This window comes from Bacillus rossius, chromosome 12 (assembly GCF_032445375.1).
Source record: "Bacillus rossius redtenbacheri isolate Brsri chromosome 12, Brsri_v3, whole genome shotgun sequence".
Taxonomy (NCBI): domain Eukaryota; kingdom Metazoa; phylum Arthropoda; class Insecta; order Phasmatodea; family Bacillidae; genus Bacillus; species Bacillus rossius.
The window spans coordinates 9,023,209-9,044,036 of NC_086339.1; the positions used below are offsets into that span (position 1 = coordinate 9,023,209).

Here is a 20,828-nt window from a genome sequence, read left to right on the forward strand (position 1 = left end):
CGTTAATACATATTTTCCTTTATTTATCGCGAGGGGCGTTATTATTAATGAATTATAAATAAATTTACGTGGCCGGGGCCAGAATTGCATATTATTTTGAGCACTGGAAGACATAAAAACGTAAAATATTCTCGACGAATTCTCATCTCGGCCCCAGCGCACCACGAGCGTCTGGGTTGGAGATTAATGCCGAAATTATTTCTTAAACTTACTAATACTTTTTTATTAAATGCAAGGGCATTTTTATTAAATTCTACGTTTAATTTCACGACGAACAAAATTCGTCGTTAAATGTATAATTGCGAAAAAGCGTAAAACATTCTCGACGATCTTGTAATTAAATAGCAAACATGTATAAAAGTTATAGTTAAAATATCTTCGTTAACGTAATAAACATATTTGAATTGATGAATGCAAATAAAAGTAAATTTATCAATTAAATTGTACATTTAATTTCACTCCTTTGTATCCATACAAAATAGTGATAATTCAATAAAAATGTTTCAATTTTATTCATTAAAGTATGCAATCATTTCATCAATGTTTTGTTATGACGTTGTCACGTTAAACTGTCGTCTATAAAACGACTTTACAGACAACCAATTTTTTAAGCCAGTCTGGAGCTTACATTTCGACGACGGTTTTCTAATTTAGCTTAAACAAATTTTAATAATTTCCTGAGAAATTATACTCCGGTTGATTTTAAAAAATCGCAAACATCAAATGCGGCGAAATCGCGTAATTATGAGCCAATATAAAAATTTGAAAGTTTTTCTAAAATTAAATCATGAAAACTCAATTTAAAACGTTTGGGTATTTGAGGGGACCGGCTTGCCCTTGATACATCTAAACTGGGGAATGGGAGTTCTACAGATATTCGCCCATGACCAAACCTTATCCTGATCTAGGGTGAAACAAAATATGTTATATATTTTTTTGTCTTCTTTTAGTCTGTTATAACTTTCCTCCAGACAGATTATCGCGTACAAAGTTACAGTGGCCAGGACTGTACTGTAATCATGATAAGAACATATCGCATAACAAAGAGCATATCGCTCAACTTATGGTTTACGGGGATATCTTTTAAGGGGCCCGCCTCGTCAGAGGTGTATGTGTGTTAGTGAGGCGGGATGATAAGCGCGACGCTCGCTGGTGCTTCCAGCGCGGTATAGCCTCTAAGCGCAAGTCTCTGAACTGGCGCGCATTCGTCTCGTCGTCACAGGATAACTGTGAAATCTGAGCGGTGACCGTAACATTATATGGCGGAGAAATGAAGATAAAGGTGTTATGCAAGCCCCTTAAGTGCTTTCAAGAATCTGTACTGATTGTTTTATGCCTAAAAATTACTCTGAAAACACGCGTTTTAGGCATTTTAACGCTTCTCAAATACAGTTTAAAAACTTAATCCGAAATTAAAAGTACTTTTCGAGCCTCAGCGAACTCTTAAATGCTATTCGTAAATAGGCCCCACTCGGATATCTTGAGTAGTTTTGAAATCGCGTTGTTTTTCCTGAAGCTCTGCACACCGTATGTGTGCCCAGGTAGGCAGGTTTGTTTCAGATCGTCTTACCTACACTATCATCGCGTCTATTTTTGTTATGCTTTATTGTTTTCTTCAATACGCAACGTTAATGTAGGTAAAGAATACTTTAATGTGGTTAAATGTAAGAAAATGCGCATCGTTGTAACTCCAGCCACCAAAGAAGACAAAGAAATGTTTGTCGCGCGAGTTATAACAGAACGTGCTCTGATCCATTGTTGTGTCGTGGCGCGGTGACGTCATGGCACGCGCTGTGGCCGGTGAGGGCAGCCAAGGGCAGTCAGAGCAGTCCGCAGCTCGCAATGCTGCTCTTATCATCGCAGCCTCGCGCGCAGACAAGACAGAGGGTCAAGCGGGGTCACCGACTTCATAACACCCGCACAGCTCACGCATTTGGCGGTACCGTCGTAATTAACGAGCTGTACACAGAACTGTGTCGCGCTCCTTCCGTTTTGTGGTAACAGTACCGTGTCTCGAACCGTGAGAAAGGGGGGGGGGGGGGGGGGGCACCCTACAGACATTGTTGAACCAGTGTCAGTTCTTTATCAGGTCCTTTAAAAAAAAAAAACACATGGTATCATGAGCAAAATTGAACGTATGTAAATGTGTTACAGATGACTCATCACAAACATCCAGTGTTCCATTACTAAATAGATATGCTATTCGCAGAAACGTGCCGATTAGGACAGAAAGCGAAATCCATTTCAGAGATAATTTACACATGATTTAAACTGGGCTGTTTCAAATTATATCTATGATCAATGTGCTGTTATAAACTGTAGTCAGATGTAAAAGATAAGTTAGCAAAAGGCTGCTGAATAAAAGTTTCATCGGTTGGCAATTTTCAAAAATAATGCTCCGATGCTAAAACGCACTACATAGACGAGGAATGGAAGCGAACTAAAGCCCTATCTCACACATGGAGTTTGTAATTACTAAGAAGTATAACATACAAATCGTGGATAAAGGTAGGCATATTCAAGCGAGTTTGGAATAATTCAACTTAGATCACGAAGTACTTGCTTTAAGACCTTTTGATAAGCAAGTAGAAACCAATTTATGTTTTAACCTAGCCATTACGAAACACTAAACGTGTATAAAATGTTTTAGCAACGAAGCTCGAAATTGAAAAACTTCGTAATTATATAGACTAATAATGATACGGGGACATCGTTGGCTTATGATTTTCAAATTTAACTGTCAATACGAGATGATGAAAACGACACGTGCGTGTGTTTACACATGACGGACCTCGGACACACACTTTTGTTAAAATAATACAATGTAAAGAAGCAATAGAACAAAGTACCTACTTAAAACCTAATAAGCACAGAAAACGGACTTAAAGATTTTATAACATCTGTACACGCCATAACAGTTTAAACAAACTTATTGGAAAACACGCCGTTTAATGTTAGGTCCAAAAAATAGGTGTGTGGTCTAGCTCATTGGTTTGTGATTTTTACGATGCTAAACTATGATTTGTACAGAAAAAATGTCAACGACCCAATAAGCAGAAGACGATAAAAACACGTACGCACAGGTGATTAAACATGTCTACCGGTACTAAAAATGGTGTTCAAACAAAAAAATTATAAATTTGGTGATTGACGATGATAAAACAATTAAATTATTTTAAGTAAAAAAGAGCGCATTACGCGTGGATGAAATAATGTCCCATTTTATGAAAATTTGTAACACAAAATGCACTAAATACTCTCAGATATTTAAAATTTTCAAAAGTAAAAGAAACAATAGTAGGAAGACATGATCATCACAAGAGAATGTGTTAACGCAGGTAGAGAACTTACAAACAATTATGTACCTATGGCCAAGTGCACCAATAATGCGAGCAAATATAAAAAAAAAGTAAACCAAACTAATAATTTAATAAGTTATATGCTTTAGTAAAGTAAGCTAAATTTCCTTAAAAAAAAGTAAATTAAATAAATAATTTTTAATATGGCAAGATTTAAAACAAAGTGGAAATTACGCACGCGCAAGGCGAATCTCCAACAATGCACGTGCCACGAAGATGACGTCACGACAGATCGACTTACCGTTCAGTTTGAGGCCGATGACGTCCGTGTTGACGCCAACGGACGCCACGCGCACGGTCCTGGACGCGACGCACACCCTGCCCGACATGTTCGCGTCGCGAGAACTGCGCGCCAACTACGGCGCTACGGCCAGCCAAACGGGCCAAGGCGACGCCGCGTTGGAAGGTAGGTGTCCCCCCCCCCCCCCCCCCCCCTTTAACAACAGTCAGGCCGGACCATATTCCGAAGCGAGGCGGCGTTGCGCAACAGGAGCTAGTCCACCGCCCGGCCGCAGCTCGCGGCAGCAACTGGCGCTAGTTCCACGCGCGAACGCCGCGCGCGCTGTCAGCTCTCAGCTGCACACTCCGCTCCAAAGGTGGCAGCACTGAGCACTGCGCGTACGCTCTCTGACCTTGCCAATGCTGCGTCGTATTTGAATACATGTCTCGGATTTCATTAATATTTCATGCATTTGGTAACCGCTTTGGTATTCGTAACTACGTTAATTTTAAATAAATAAAAAATAAATAAATAAAAATATTTCTATGCCAAAACTGATTTTCACTTTATTGAATAATAGTAAATTGCTCAGTAACACCTTAATACCCAACCCTATTACATTTGGATATAAATAGATAATGCAGCAATCATTTAAAAATAAATTCTTGAATTTCATATAGAAAAGTTTTTTTTTTTTTTTTTTAAATCATGGGGAGGTTTGGTGGTTTGGACACTTTCAGAACCCTACAGCAAAGTCAAATGATCCCTTCATATTATTGTTAGTACTGCCAGCTGCCCTGGCATTACTACAGTTCATGGATTCAGCACAACAAAGTTTTGCAATAATTTGAGCAATAACTATTTAGTATTTATATTATAAAATAAATGCTTGGAATTTGTGTTGAACATTGAAATATGTGGTATATAGTAATTGATTCAAGACATTAATACAATATTGCAGGTTTAACGAATGAATTTTTAGCTATTCTAACAATTTTTTTGAAATTTTTACTAATAAAAAGTCTCACTTTTGCAGCAAACATTTTGTCACCCATGTTGTGGAGTTCTTTTGGCTAGTTACGATTCGTACATAAAAAATGCAAATACTGTAAGAATTACATACAATTATTGTGGACACATATACATTTTTTTACTACCTACAAGTTTTTAATTAGTTAGGAATGTATGTTGCAGCAGTGTCAAAAGTGAAGAATAATTTCTCTATTTTCCGTAAAAATTGCAGCCAAAATTTTGGGTAGGTAGCAGTTGACTTATTTAGGGATACAAGATTTTTCGATTTTTATATTTTAAACAATTTTGCTGTGGAATGTTTAACTTAAAAACCAACCAAATAATTTTTTTTACATAGTGCACAATTTTAATAGAGTTTCAAATTTCAATAGACAACATTTGACGGCATAATTTCTTCCGAACATAGACTTTAGTTATCCATGAATAAATTCCCCCATGGAACCATTTCTTTTAGTCGCAGCCCCGAGGGACGGCGGCACACCACCAAGCAGTCCCGCCACACCGCCACGCAGCCGCAAAGGGATGTGAGTCACATGTTTTTTTTCCTTGCATTTTGGTGTTCTGCTGTGTACTTACTTTAATTTTGGTGTTATTTTGGTTTTATTACTCACCATAAATAATCTTGCCTCTACTTATTTATTTATTGCTGTTGCCCAATTTATTTTGAGTTTTCATGCAATAGTTGCAGAAAAAATTATAAATAATTATTATATAAAATGTGCCTTAAATATATAATTTTATTTGATAAAAACTTTGGACGTTCAAAACAAAAACACAGTTTTTGCCTTCAACAAAAAAAATTAAATTCCAAACACCCATTTTATAGATATTAAAACTGTTCTCAAATATTTTAACACAAAATTAGCTTATCACTTAATTTGAATCATGAGTATTTTGGGTTAAGGATATTATGAATTCTAATATTAGATTTAATGCAATGTTTCCAACAAATTTTTTTTTAACTTGCATACATAACTATAAAAAATACTATCTGTTTGATAGGATTTTATAGCTTTCAGTTAGATTTTTGTTTGTCTCTGTAAATAACTTCCGAGACTAGAGACCATGAAAGCGTTGCTTTCATTCCCACATATAACCCAGCTTCATGATGGATGTAGAACAACTTGCAAGATCCGAACACAAACAAGAGACTGATCAACACTTTACTGTATGTTTCTTCCAGATTTATTCTCATTACTTATGTTTATCACCCCAAAATTTATTGGTTCTTTTCTTGAGCAGCACAAATTCTTATACCTAATCAAAAATTTGAGTTGAATGAGTAGCTTCAGCTTGACTTGGCTCCAAATTTGAGTTCATTGTACTTGCCAGAACAAGTTTTGACAGTCTTTTTTTACTCGATACATATCTGACATGTGCAACAAACAATAAAATTACAAACGATTACTATGCTAACATTTTATCGTGAAACTTTGTATTATTTTATCGGCCTGTGCAGTTCCCTTATTTTTCGTTTCTGGTTTTGAGTATTTTTTGTACATTTCTATTACTTCATACTTTGCTATCTGATATGTTAACAAAATTTTTATCCTGCAGGAAGTGGGAAAGGTAAACAAAGACATTCTTTCAATGTCAACAACATCTCGCGATGTAATAACACATGAAAAATGTATTCATAGGGTATAGTTTATCAGTGACCATGAATTTTAGGAGAGTTAGTAACCAAAGCGATGTCGTCTTCTTAGAATTTTTAGACCTTCATTTTGTCTAGTTGATTTTTTTTTTAAAGCAAAATATATGTTAGTATAATTCCTAACATTTTCTAGTGTGATTTTTATTTAACAAAAACAAAATTTTAATTAATAACAAAACAATTGTTATGACACAAACGCAGATGAAACCAATATGGTGTCTTTCAGTTTCTCTCATATAATGATAGCTAGAGCCCATGCAAAATGGTAAATAAAACTGCCTGATTTCGGTAAATAAACTATAGGATTTCGGTGCTATATTTCGGTAAAAAAAAAGTTATTCGGTGGTATATTTCTGTAAAAAAAATTTTTTTTCCTTAAATGAGTGCATTTGTTCTACTAATTATTTAATTTCATGATACACACACAAAGCTGTAGGTACAGCAATCACTAGATTCCTGCGTAAGCCTTACAGAAATGGAAATGTTATCTAGTAGATTATATACACATTACTTAAATTTTACATCACAAAATAAATAGTGTGTAGAATTTTACAGTCTGTGTTTATGTATTTAAACATTTTGAGTATTAAATAGGCCTATGCTATGTTCCTGCACAAAACTTAATAGAAATAATTTTTTCCTGTCAGGAAAATTGGCCACTTTGGCCAAATAGTTTGGTAAATATGTAAGAAAGGGTTCCCTAAAAAATTATTTAATTACAATGATTATAGTACATGTAAAATTTCAGGCTCAAAAGTGTTTTTTTTTTAAATTTACTATAATTTTGTTTTACTACACATTTTCCGGCCTCCTTCCCATCAAATTGTGTTTATTAGGGCGTTAGAACCGTAACACATTTCCTTGACTTACCTTTCATGTATTCATTTAACCATTCCCTCATAGCTGGGTGATCTAGCTTGTCTAGGGGAATATTTGCAGAAACAAATGCACACACTGTATTGCTTGCAAATTTGACTTTAATTTCCTTTGCTCGTTTATGGAGAACAATATTATCCTCGAGTGAGTGTCACTTGCCTTTTGACTCCACAACCTGATGGTGATGTTTGACATTTTTTATTCTCTAAATGAGATGCTCGCTGTTTGCAGTGTTTTTCACAAGTATCTTTCCTTTTCCAATCTACTACCGTATTGCAAAATTTACCAATCATTATCCGCTTTTCTTTATTAAAAGCAATGAATCCTTCATGCTCGTATTCTTTAGTTCGTTCAAACACTGATACGACCTTAGGCATTGTGAAGTAAAAAGTAAACCAAGTAAACTTCAAACAAAACAAACCGCAACTGCCTATTTTTGTTCACATTTAACTATTTACATGGAACATAGGATCTTTTCAAACCTCATTTGGTCATTTCACATGACCGGCGTATTGCGACGTTAAAATCCCATAACCTCTCTGTTATTATTTACAAACAATACAACAACGGAACAGAGATAAGTATCTCTGCAACGGAAACGAATATGGCCAAACGGCTAACTTCATCCACATCCCGCTAGGAACGCTGATAAATGGTTGCCGCTTTCAGGCCGAGTGTTTGGTATTTATTTTGCTACAATGTATCTATGGTGCATCTCATAGTAAAGATGGCTTACAATGTTTTTGTTTACTAAACGAATACGTTTTGCGGCGAAAGTATTATTGTGAAACTTTATATTAATATCACGTTAAAATTCTGACATTTCGCGAATATTTAGTGAAAAAACAAGAATATCGCGAATAGTAATGAATTTCGCGGCATCGCCAGTTATTTCGTGAAAACAAAATGCTGTAAAATCAAAATAGGCGTTTGGAAACACATTTGTAAGTGCTTAGAATGTAGTTCCAAAATTGTTAGTAAAATTTCGCGATTTCGTCATTAACGAAATTCGAGTACCTCTAATGATAGCACTGTTAGGTTAAACTTTAGGTAACCCCAAGATTCTCTTATAGTTACCACAATTTGAAGCTTAGCTTAATGGTTTTCTTTTCACCAGACATTTCTCATATATCACTAATCTTGTGATGTTACACTTTGCTTAACTTTATTGATGTTTGTGAGAAACACATTTGCAAGGCGGTGACAATTCTCTTTTGTTCATTTTGGGGTCAATATAGGTATGTTCGTAGGGAAATACAGCTCAAAAACAAAAATATTTTAAGTTCTTAAGCATTCATTATATTATTTGTAATTATTACTGTTCTTAAACTAATTTGTAGAACATGTTAATTTTATTACTTTAAAAAATTATTAAAGAAATAAATACAAATTAATTATAAAACAAATATAGTAAAACTATCAATAATATTTATCAATAAATTCAAAATATTAAATATTAGCAAAAATAAATGAACAACTTTAATTTTTATCTCATTATTTATAATAATCATAATTAACAATATTATAGGACTATTCCCATATAATTTTACATGAACAAGTCATCTAACAATAACATTATCATCAGTCCTACCCTTATGATTATCATTGATATTATTTGGATGAATAAAAAATACAGTAAGTATATTTACTCATTTAGTACCAACAGGGACTACTATATACTATAGTACAGTGCCCCTTCTGGAATTAAGAAACCCTCACCATGAGAGAGACTTGCAAAAGTGAGAGACTTGAAAAATTGTTAACTGTGAAACCGGTTTAATCAACGTAAATGTCAAAACTATGTTTTATAAACAACTTTCTGTATATTTTATAATTTTCTGCTCTTTGCATGCACATAGGACATATATGGGCAGTATACAACATTCAAGCACCCTATCCAAAGATGACGTGTCGGTTAAAACCTAAGCGCAAAACTCTTGGGCCACCCCTCCCATCCCCCAGAAATTTCTGTGCCGCCACCCCAGCGAATCCAACAGATATTTTCACCCCTGGAAGTACTTAAAACACTTTTACAGATGTCTGAAATACTCCACTCATGAAAATGTCCAAGCAGTCTGTATTCATCTATATGGAATTAGAAAGTGGCATTGTAATATTGATAAATTATAGACAAATTAGTCCCATCCTTAGTTTACTATCAAATATATTACCTATAGTATAGGGAGAGTTAAGAGAAAAATTACACTAGAGTCCCGTTATAGCGAGGTGTCACGGTTCCGGGTTTGATCCTCGCTATAACCGTATCCTCGCTATAAGCGAATTGGACCAATTTTGGCCCCCAAAAAATAAAAATTAACCGAAAATAGCTTAAAAATTGTGTTTAAACCTGTACAATTGGAAAATAGCAGGTTATATTAACGAAATCTTAATTTTTGTGAGCAGATGTGTGAATTCTCTTTAAAACGATACCCCATAAGTACGGATGCGATCACCGATTGCGTCAAAATAACCAGAATAGAATACCCTACCACGCCACGTAAGTATAGCATCTCAGCCCGCGGCCGACGCAGCACTGTCCTGCTATATATTGTCGACGCGGGCTGTCTGCTGGCGGCCATGTTGGTTCGGGATGTTGAAAACAGATGGCGCTAGTGTAGCGCAACAATTTAATTCCTTACAAAAAAGCAGGAGTGCGGCAACGCACGTACGCCTCAAACGAAATAGTCGCTGGAAAACTATACTTTTTTCATTTAAAGAAACCTGTCAACTTTTTTTAGAAAATAAATTTGGGATTAAACTCAAACCATCACCACCCCTTTCCCGGACAGATACCCCAACAACTGACCGAAACAAAAGTTACAAGAAAACTGTCCTAGCGATTCGGAAATAAATACGGTAGTGCCTACTAGAGGTGTAAAAGTAACGAAAAAATGTGTACCCGTACGTATTCGTTACTATAAAAATTAGTACTCGTTACTATTGTTACGTTACTCGTTACTTCTGATACCGCATAACATGCTATGTTATGTTGCAGCAACGAATCCAGTCGTATTGCGTACGCGTACAGTATGATTTCGCGTAAATAATAATAAATATAATATAAACAATTAACAATATTTGATAATTTATAGTTTTTGTTAACCAAGAAACAATTAAATCTCATTAGAGCGGCTTTTTAATATTATCTCTTTTAAGATAACAACAAAAAAACCGTGAAAATACGCGATTATAAAAACAAAAACATACATATTTCTAATTTGTAAAATATACTTTCTTACGTTGTTTCTGTTCCAATCTCGAACTTGTCTACACACACAATACCTTTAATAAACAGTAAAAAAACTTGGACGACGAATTTCCAAATTATACTTTACTTAATAAACAAACCTCGTTCTTTGTAACGTAAATTCATCTAATATGCGCGCGCATGCGTAAAACATAGAATAATGCGAGTAACGAGATGCAGCCGTGTGTAACGTTTCGTTACTCGCTACTAGATGGCGCACCCGTTACTCAGTACCGAATACATACGGTTTGCTACAGCTCTAGTGCCGACGGAAGTTTGATAAAAGAAAGAAAGGATGGGATTCTATTTTTAAAGCCACGCACTTAGGTGGCGACTGCAAGGCTTAAGAACGTGACAGGCGTCAACGGCAAGATGTCTAGTGGCGAGCGAGAGGGGTGGAGATAAAGCAGACAAATAACAAATGCGCGCTTCAAGCGATCACGCCGTAAATTCCTCAAAAATACCTCGTTATAGCCGTGTTCTCGCTATTACCGTGCTCGCTATAACGAGATTCTACTGTAAAATGATTATAAGAAGTAAAAAAAATAATAGTTCTATAATGGTCCTAGTTTGTTTCAAACATATGAACAGTGAATAAAGATAGCTAAATCAACAAATGTTAATTGATTATTTATGACTTTTAACACAACAAAAAAATTATTTATTTAAATATGAATTATGATATCAACTTACTTATTTGATATCAATCCCAAAAATTATATGTGAAAATATTTTATGATAAAAATAACGTAAGAGATATTTGTTTGAAGGAAACACAAAACTGAAGTTTACTTTCCACACATTCTTTATTGGGTTAAAAATACCATTATAATCATAATATGTACTTACCATCATAAGCATATTTTATGAATTTTTCTTGCTTAAATATTTGGGGATATTTATATTCATATTCATATTTTTCATCAAATATCAGCTGAAACGATTAATTGTGTGGCCATCTTGATGTTTGTTCAACTTAGGGTAAGAAGTTAAATGCCGAAATTGGGCGTTTCAAGTTAAGCTCTGGGTATTTATCTTAAACTAGAATTTCTATTTGGTGAAATGCAATTCATAATTAAACGTCAATTAAGTATTCTTAATCTCAGCTTAAAATCTTAATCACTGAAGGTGAAATTGGCACATAATAAGCAGAGAATGGCTAAATTTCAAACTCAATGAAAAACTGTGATCAGAAATTTTTTTCAATGAGTTGAAAACAAGCAAACAATTAGCAGTTTGACCATTAACCACTAAAAATTTGAAAGAACACTTTATGTTTGTTCTGAAATATTTATAAACATTATCATGAAATAGTCTTTACCACTGAAAAAAACCATGTACCGTGTTTTATCGCATAATCGTCCCACTGTTATTTTAAGGTGTCATAATTTGGGGGGAAAAATTCTCACATAAAAATCCCATTATGTTTTTCATCCCGCTGTTAAGATTCCGAGCGCTTTGGGCAGATAGTAAACAAGACCTTGCCAAAGACCACAGGACTAAACACCGTGAAACAGCTACCAGTTTTCAAGTTGCTGCCAGGCAGTGTGGTAGTTATAATGGAAAAATACAGTAATGACAATTACAGTAAAACTTGTTTAAGATTGTACCACCACGGCACAATTTCCTTGTCCAATACGGGCAAATGTTTCCGTCCTGTAATTTTCTCCAGAAGATAGGTGTATATACGTTTTTTTTTCATGTAAGGTATTGTCCATAAAATTCTTTTCCCATACAAAACACTGTATATTAAACGTTGTCCGGTATATAAATATTCTTTACAAGTCATTTTCAAACGTTATAACCATTATCTGTGTGTCGCGCCTGTGTAAAGTGTATAAGAATGTAGCCAGCGCTAGTTGGAGTCATTCACGTTTGGTTAAGTTGATGCCCGTATAGAATGTGCCCACGTAGTCGAATATCAATATCGATACTCGCCAATTGCATGCGCGTTCACGCTTTGTCTTGTGCCGAGTAAACTAAAGTTAATAGCCCAGCACTCTTTCATTGTTAGTGCGTACTATGGCAGTTATGGGTATAATATGTTAGTTCCAGCTCACGTTCAGGTCACAGTTTTCCATTTTATGTTGAATGAAATAATATTTTTGTTGCATAAATAATTAATGTAAGTTACTTGACATGATTTTATATACTCTGCTTTTTATTTAAACATACTGTTTTTTATAAAAAAAAAAACTTTACCTCAACAAAAATGTCTTTCTTGCATAAAAATCTCACCCCTACTTATAAATCTTGATTTTCGAATAAAATATGTTATGATTATGCGATAAAACACTGTACATACAATTGTCTGTGGAAAATCATTTTTGACAAATTGTAAAAATGTTTAAAAAAAAAAAAAAAAAAAAAAAAAAAATTCCACTCCTACCCCACTCTTGCTATTCAATATTCACGTTCACGAATATTTTTTTAATATATGCATTATAATGATTCACACAGGCCTCGAGCAGTAAAGCAGTGTAGTGGCTCACCACGCAAGTCCCGGCACTGCTGAGGGGTCAGCCTGCTTCCCTTCGACTCCACGTCCACCAGTATCGGGCGCAGGCATCGCAGGTTCTCCTTGGACGTGGCCACTATCTCGGCCTGCAACCACGCGCCACGCTCACTCACTCACTCACTCGACTCCGAAAATACTCTCCACAGTTCCAACCTTTTTAATGGCTTCTGCTCTATCTATTAAACATAGCTGTGAGTTTTTTTTTTTTTTTTCACATAATGTACAGACTAAGTTTTTCAGAAACTTCAACACTATCAAAGTCCAGAATGTGTGTGAGTTACTAGCTTTTTTCTTTACACTACGTGTGTATCTTAAAATTATAAAACAAAAGAATTAGAAAATATTACCACAAATGACAAAAAAATTACCTAAACCAAACAAAATTACTTCAATAATTTTTTTAGTTTAAAATACTCAGCTATCTGGGTACACATAAGGTACTTGGGTACTTCATTACAAAATCCATACAATTTGAAAAACCGCTCCGGGATCTGTTCACAAAAACAGAATTGAGAATGCACTGAGGGTACATGAGCAAGTTCTATGTATTTTTTTTCCTAACTGTATTTTTAGGAAAGTGATAATTGCTGAATCACATGTTTTCAGGATAATTTTTTAAGCATGAAACACCAGTTACAGATTCTTGAAAGGACTAAAATGACTTGCATTACACCCTTATTTAAACTTCTCCGCCATCTAATGTTACAATTACAGCTCAAATATCATGGTTGCGCCTATACACGATGGGAACACTGCACGTCAGCTCTGAGCCTTATGCTTAAGAGGTGAAGCACCAGTAAGTCACACTTATCATCCCGCCTCACTAACACAAATACTAAATTTGAGCGGTAACCACAACATTAGCTGCGGGAGAAATGAACATAACGGTGTAATAATAGGTACTCGAATGCTTTCACGTCTAGAAATTAAAATATTCTGTAAGCGCAGGTTTTTATCCCTTTCCTCTCTACTAAAAATACAAACGAAATACTCATTCAATCTCAGCGCATTCTTAAATGCTCATCACAAACAGACAGACACCACTCTGATAACTTCAGCAATCCTCTGCCCACTGTTTGCCCAGGTAGGCGAGGTCCTCAAGTACCGAAATTTCTGAATTTTCTTCCGTACAGTTACGAGTAGAGACCGGAAAAATTTGCGGGTTCAATGACCTCCAGGATGGACTCCAATATCCTCTACACACTCGGGCAAATGCCAACTGTTCATTGGCTGCTGACTTGTGAGTCGTCTCGACTGGGTGGCCTGTGATTCGACACTTCCATGAGCGAGGGTCTTTAATTGGCCCTCAGCCCTCCAGGTGAACAGTGAACCAACGACAGAAGCAGCACTAAGGTATGATTATTTGAATTTTTAGCATTACACGAAATGAACCCGCAAATTTTTCAGGTCTCCGGTTATGAGGTTTCACCGTTCGCCCTTGAGGGGGCTCCGGAAGCGCACTCACATAGTCCGAGGGCAGCACCAGGTCCCTCTTGGCAAGAAGCTCGCCCAGCGCGGCCTCGATGAAGCCCAGCTGGGACCAGCTGTTCCGCGCCATGTGGTGGACGTCCTCCACGTCGGAGTCCGAGTTGAGCAGCGAGCTGTCGGGTCGCGCCACGGCCTGCCACGCACACACACACGGCCGTCTCACCCGACTGTGCCTTCACGGGTACAGCCCACGTGCAGGGACTAACAAGTTGTGGAGGTAAATGAATATCACCTCGAAATAAAATAAACCATTTTGATAGGAATATCTTTAAGCTTATGATTAAAAACCCAAAATTTAATGTTGTGAAAAATACCAATTACTAGAGACAAAATTTTATGGTTTAATTTTTAGACCAATTTAGTTTTGAAAACAGACAATTTCAATTTTATTGTTTTTTTTTATAAATACTGTTTTGTAATACTTGCTCCACTTAAATAGTGCATTTGTATGCTGAATTTTTACGATAAAATAATTTGCAATAAATTAATCTAAAACAGATACATTCATAACAAAAATAAATAAATAGGCGAGCATTTACAGTTTATAAGTTATTCAATTAGAGATGCACAAAAAAAATTAATTTATCGGATCTATATACATTGGCACATTTTTTTTGTCCGGCAAAAAATTAAATTCCTTGAATTACAAACATTTAAGTGGTTTGAATGAAGTTTTGGAAATGCTACTTAATTCCATCATACAACTTGCATTTTGGTGCTACATATATAATTCGGTGTATTAATGTGAATTTTTGGGGTTATGCAGTACATGTATTTTTACAATAAAATAATGTGTAATAAATTGGTCAAAAACAGATACGTACAGAATAATTAAATTAAATTAGCGAGAATATATGCACAATAAAAAAATAGATTTTTTTTTATCAATGCACTTATTGTGCCGAAACACCTTTCCTTTAATTTCAAACATGAAAATATTACTTTTTTTATGATTTGAATTAAGTTTTGGTTAAATGCTACATAATTCAATGCTTTAACTTGCATGTTGTTGCTATATGGTGTATTAACAAGCATTTTTAGTGTTATGTGGTATTTTGGCATGCTTTTTTGGTGTTACGCAATGTTTTGGCATGCTATTCGGTGTTATTTTGGATTCATCCCGATTAATAATATAATCTTGTCCCTAACGATGCAACATGAACCGCAATTGTCGAGATATCACACAGCGTAAGGGCTGACACACGAGTCTGTCCACGCTCCGGTTCGTCTCAACTCATAACACAGCAAAGGGTTGAAACAGCCTGCTAGAAGTGTACAACACTCTTGGCATGGGCGTCGCAACCGGAGGGGACGGGGGGGACGGGGGGGACGCCCCCACCCCCAAATAATAAAAGTCTTCAATCTCGTCCCCTCCAATAATATATTTAGTTTCGTAGTTATATTAAAAATATGATTTCTGTGATACAACCCGTATGTTGCGCATGGTGCATTTAGTCCAATCGTGGTAATGTGAGCACGGTGTTTTTACAAATTTGTTCTCTGAAAATATTTTTTATAAAAAATAAATTATATATTGCAACCAACTATAATTAGAATATTTAGGAAAGAAAATGCCTAAAAAAAAAACCCTTTTTGCACCTTCAAACCCCAAATGTTCCCGGGGGAGGGCCCCACGGACCCCCCACTTTTTTTCCCAGGGGATGGATATTCCTCAACAACTAAATCAATTGCAGTCCCCCCCCCCCCCTCCTAAAAAAAATATATCCTGGCGACGCCCATGCAGTCTTGGACACCTCAAAGTGGAAAAAGAAAAAGAACAGTCGTTACTCACGGTCGGGCGCCGCCTCCTGACCGGCGACACGGTCCCGTGGTTGGTGCTCAGGCTGGACATGCAGTCCGACTGGCTGTCCAGGAAGTTGCGGTAGTCGTCGCCGAACTCCAGCAGCCGCCGCGCTGCCTCCGGGTCCGCCAGCTCCTCGCTGTACGGCTCAGACATGTACTTCTCCTGCAAGCCACCGTGACAACCCACCGTGCCGTCAAGATACTGATAATCTGGGAACATCTGTGTCAAGAAACCTTAGTAAAGTTTTTAAAAAGCAAATTACCTAAATTTAAGTGGGAATTAAAAGTCTTTAACCCCCGCATCCGAAATTAGATACAATAGCCACAACATTGGCTAAAATACGTAGGCCGACTAATAAAATTGTTTTCTATCAAATAGTCAGTTAATAAATAGCTTAGTATGTGGCATATGAACAGCTAAATATAAAGGTGTGTTATTAAATTGCTGTACATGGTAGTTTTGTTTGTTATGTGTATGAGAGCAAGACCACGTCCCAATTAAAAAGAGTGCTCACTCTAGCATAGAACTATCCCTCTAACACATTCTGGCTCAAAAGAGTAGACATCTTACCCTCAACTGTACCCTCTGAAAACTACTTGAATAAAAACCATATATTTGCTATTTTTAAAATACTAGTCAGACAATTTGTAATAACACCCAAAATTATTTTCTAAAAATATGACGTTGAATACCACTGCAAACAAATGATCAAACATATAGAGCTGAAGAAGAGACTTTTGAATGTTTAAGTTTAAAGCCAACACCTCTGACAAAGTTTTATTACTCATGAGAGTAAATGTGTAAAAAATGTTTCGAAAGTAAAGTATGTGTAGACCTGGAAATTTCATGGATAAGTTTTCGACGTCATGGTAGAACTCAAACGTGCTCAACCCATTTTTCCTTTCTCACTGGCTGATTTCTTAGTGAGAGTTGTTAATTCCTCCTTGTTTATGGCACTACCTGATTCAATTGCTTTTCTCACAGCTCGGCATCACTGGCTCACGGTCGCCGAGGGGCATGTACAGATAACTGCGGTCCAATCGTGAACATGGTACGATGGTATGAAGGTTTGCGTTCTAACTTGCAAACAAATGAATGAGCAACATTTTCGTGGGGGTTTGCTTTAAGCATACTTTATATTTTGGTGGTATTTTTATTTAAGCATACAATGTGGCGGTATTTTATTTAAGCATACTGGTGGTGGGGGTTTGCTTTAAGCATACTTGTTTTTTGGAAATTTAAACATATCAGTATGGCGCCTTTTTGAGAATGTAAGCATATATTCCTTATTTAATTCTCCACTTCCCAACTGATCTCAAGGTCTGGTGGGTAAGGTGTCTGCTTCCTAACCTCGACGTTGTTGCGTCCCACGGATGAATCCCCGCCGCCCAAGGATTTTTTGTATACAATTCCTGCCTTCGGACCGACGATGGCGCGCTCCGGTAACCAAAGGTTGAACTAAGATGGCGGCCTCCAGCAGACGAAAACAATATGGCGGCCCCCAGTGGAACGTCATATTCCCGTGATTCGATGTTCACTGTGTAATGACCACCCCCAGTGTGACTCCGACGAGAGGTCGCACCTGGTAGTTGTCCCAGGCCTGCTCGCTGAAGGAGCTGAGCTGCTCCTCGGGGAGCGCCGCGCCGGGGCCCACCGTCACCAGCCCCGCCGCCGGCCCCAGCTTGAACCGGGGCGCCGGTCCCTCCTCGCCCTCCTCCCCGCTGGTGGAGCCCACCGGCGCCGCGGGGTCGCTGGCAGAGTGGGCGGGTAGAGGCCCCACTCCCGCCATGCTGGGGCTGCCTGAGAAGGAGCCTGCAACACGGTCCTCCCTCCGTCAGCGAGAACCCTCCTGCCTCTCACAAGAGCGCGTCTAACTCACCTTCCAGTCCAACCGAGGACACAAAGCAAAAAACTGTAATTCTATCAGCGCATACTTCATAAAAGCCAAGGCTACATATTTAATACTAAGATCTGGAAAGTACATACATACTACTTATGCTTATAAAGATAGAATAATTTGCATCCACCTGCCACAACCTAAATTTAAAAAGTTAAAGAGCTTCGATGTATTTTTTTTTAAATCCATAGCTAATGATAAGCACAAATATATTTGCTCCTTTCATAAATCTTTCTATGAGGTTAGTTAATCTGACAAAATATAATTTTTCAAAAGCAGACATATAAAAAAAAGTAATTTCCCATAACTACAACTGTTCGACTGAAATACTGCCTGGAGCACACACTCACTTAAGATACATACAGGTTTTGTTCGCTAATTGCAGGGCATAAGTTTGCAGGTTTTTGTTTCCGGATATATGTTCCTAAACAAAAAGTGCTTGTTTTGGAATTCTCTGTCACCCATTAAATTTTTGCCCAACAACATTAGTGCCTGATCTCTTATCAAACAAATTGAAATTGGCATATCAGTAATTTGAAAGAATGAATCCAACATTGCCTGTCACAATACTTCAATTTTTAAAGGCCATAAAGCATATTAGAGAATAACTCCAAGGCTTTCAATATGTTCATTTATTGTTATTAAAAAAAAAAAAAAGTTACTTATCTACTTTTGTACGTAAGATTTCAATGTGTGGTCTCAGAGCTTATTAACTAATTCATGTTATAAACATACATCCTTGACTGCAAAAAGAGAAGAAAGATACATCACAAAACTGCAAGCTCTTACTCAAGAGCATTAAGTGAATCTTACCAGACTTGTTGCGACCAAACGCAGAAGCCTTCCCATTGGTCAGCACTCCATCAACCTTCTTCTGCTGGGTGTCACTGCCCCCGGAGCCACCGGAACCTCCGCCAGACCCCGAGTCTGACTTGCGACCCTGAAAGATGGGCGTTTGAACCACTCCCATGTCTTGGTAACCCAAATAGGAACACTCGGTATGGATAAACAATCAATGAATACATTAAAAGTTACATAAATGAACAGTCATTCAAGCAATGCAAGAGAGTAGAGGAAATATGATACATGAGAGCTCAGATGTTTGAATGGGTGGCACGAACATGGCTTTTGCAAGCAGGCAAGTGGAAAATATTCATCACATTTTTAAGGCCTGGATGCCGTCTGTGATTTGGTAGATCCCAGAGACTTATTTCCGAGCTATTTTCAGAAGTTAGTCAGGCCTTACAACCAAAATAGGACCACCAGATTAAATTATGTTTGCTTCGTAAGAAACCAATTGGTTAAAAACTTGACATCCAATAATTTAAGCTAGTACAGTATTATGGAAGCAAGGCTTAACACACAATGGTGTGCCTGATTGGGTTTCAGTTGCTGGAAAACACTGGCAAAAAAAAAACTGGCAGGAATATTATCATGTTACCTCCATTTACAATTATTTAAACACCTCTAAAATCAATTTTTAAAAGAAATTACAGCTTGTAAAATAGGCATGAAATAACAAGTTAACGCTCTTGTTTCACCCAATAAGGTTGTCACTATATGTGAAGAAAGTTACTTCCGTTACTTAACATCTTACAAAATTTTCTATATTGAAATTTGTGTATGCTAAAATAGTTTTGTTTGTGCGTGATGGAAAGAATTTTTTCATTCCTAGCAATGAAATAGTTTCACCTTGTTTGACGCACACTTATAAGTCACTAGGCTCCTGTTCATAGTAATAAACCAGTGAAAGGTTTTTCATCTAGAGTTCTATGGTTCGGCACTAATCCGGCACTAAATTACATTCAGATTTTTTCGGGTGGAATCTGGCTGTTGATATTTTCCAACAGGCTAGGTCGCATTAGTGCGCTGCCAGCCAGAGTTTATCGTTGGTCTTCCTATCGGTACAGTGTTTCCTGTTTTCTAGTAGGTAACTTTCTTTTGGGTTACAGTCCACATATCACTGATAATTTTGTGATGATTTTCTTTCCACATGGCAAAGTAATCATAAATTGTTGTACATAGTGGTACCATTTTACTGTATTTTAATTCTTTGATATTCTTGTTAAAACTAAATTGCAGTTCAAAAATCCCAGCAAAATCACTAATTCAGCATCGCTGTGGTACTGAGCAAGCCGAATTAAAGACTGTTCTATCATACATGCTATGGTGATTTTCTCTTCATTCCTTTTACTTAAGGACTACTTCTAAAATTTTAATTTGATATCTCTGTTGCATTTGTTTCTTTTTTCATAAATATTTTCAATAGATATTCACTTAAAGTAATATCAAGTCTTCATTACTATCACCACTTGCACGACTTTGGACACAAATTATATTGCACTCAGTGAAAATCTGTTGAAATTATTTGTGGCAGAACAGCAAAAGCAAGATATCGAGGTAAAATTTTAGAAATAGCACTTAAATAAAAGTAATAACGAAAAAAAATTAACATGGCATGTGCAAACACAGCCTTGAAGGGTCACGCCCGGTCAAACATGGTAAACAGAACTTTAGAAGAAGAAAAAAAAACCACACAATTTCAAAACTGTTCAAGATATTCGAGTGAGGTCTATTTACAGACAGCATTTAAGAATTTTCCTGAGGGCGGATACGTAAATATTGCTCCGGATTAAGTTTTTAAATGGTATTTTTAGAAGAGCGATAATTGCTAAAACATGAAATCTCATAGAGTAATTTTTTGACATGAAAAACCGGTAGAGGTTCTTGAAA

General features: G+C 36.6%; 1 protein-coding gene across 1 annotated transcript in view; it reads right to left on the reverse strand.

Moving 5' to 3' along the window:
* LOC134537245 (klarsicht protein) overlaps positions 1–20,828 on the reverse strand; it is a 297,363-nt gene that overhangs the window by 36,310 nt on the left and 240,225 nt on the right. Inside the window, exons 15-19 of the mRNA XM_063377513.1 lie at positions 18,909–19,035; positions 17,781–18,010; positions 16,187–16,360; positions 14,372–14,527; positions 12,881–12,992 (exon numbers count right to left, since the gene is read on the reverse strand). Of these exons, the coding sequence (XP_063233583.1) occupies positions 12,881–12,992; positions 14,372–14,527; positions 16,187–16,360; positions 17,781–18,010; positions 18,909–19,035 (799 nt within the window). The remainder of the gene's footprint in view (positions 1–12,880; positions 12,993–14,371; positions 14,528–16,186; positions 16,361–17,780; positions 18,011–18,908; positions 19,036–20,828) is intronic.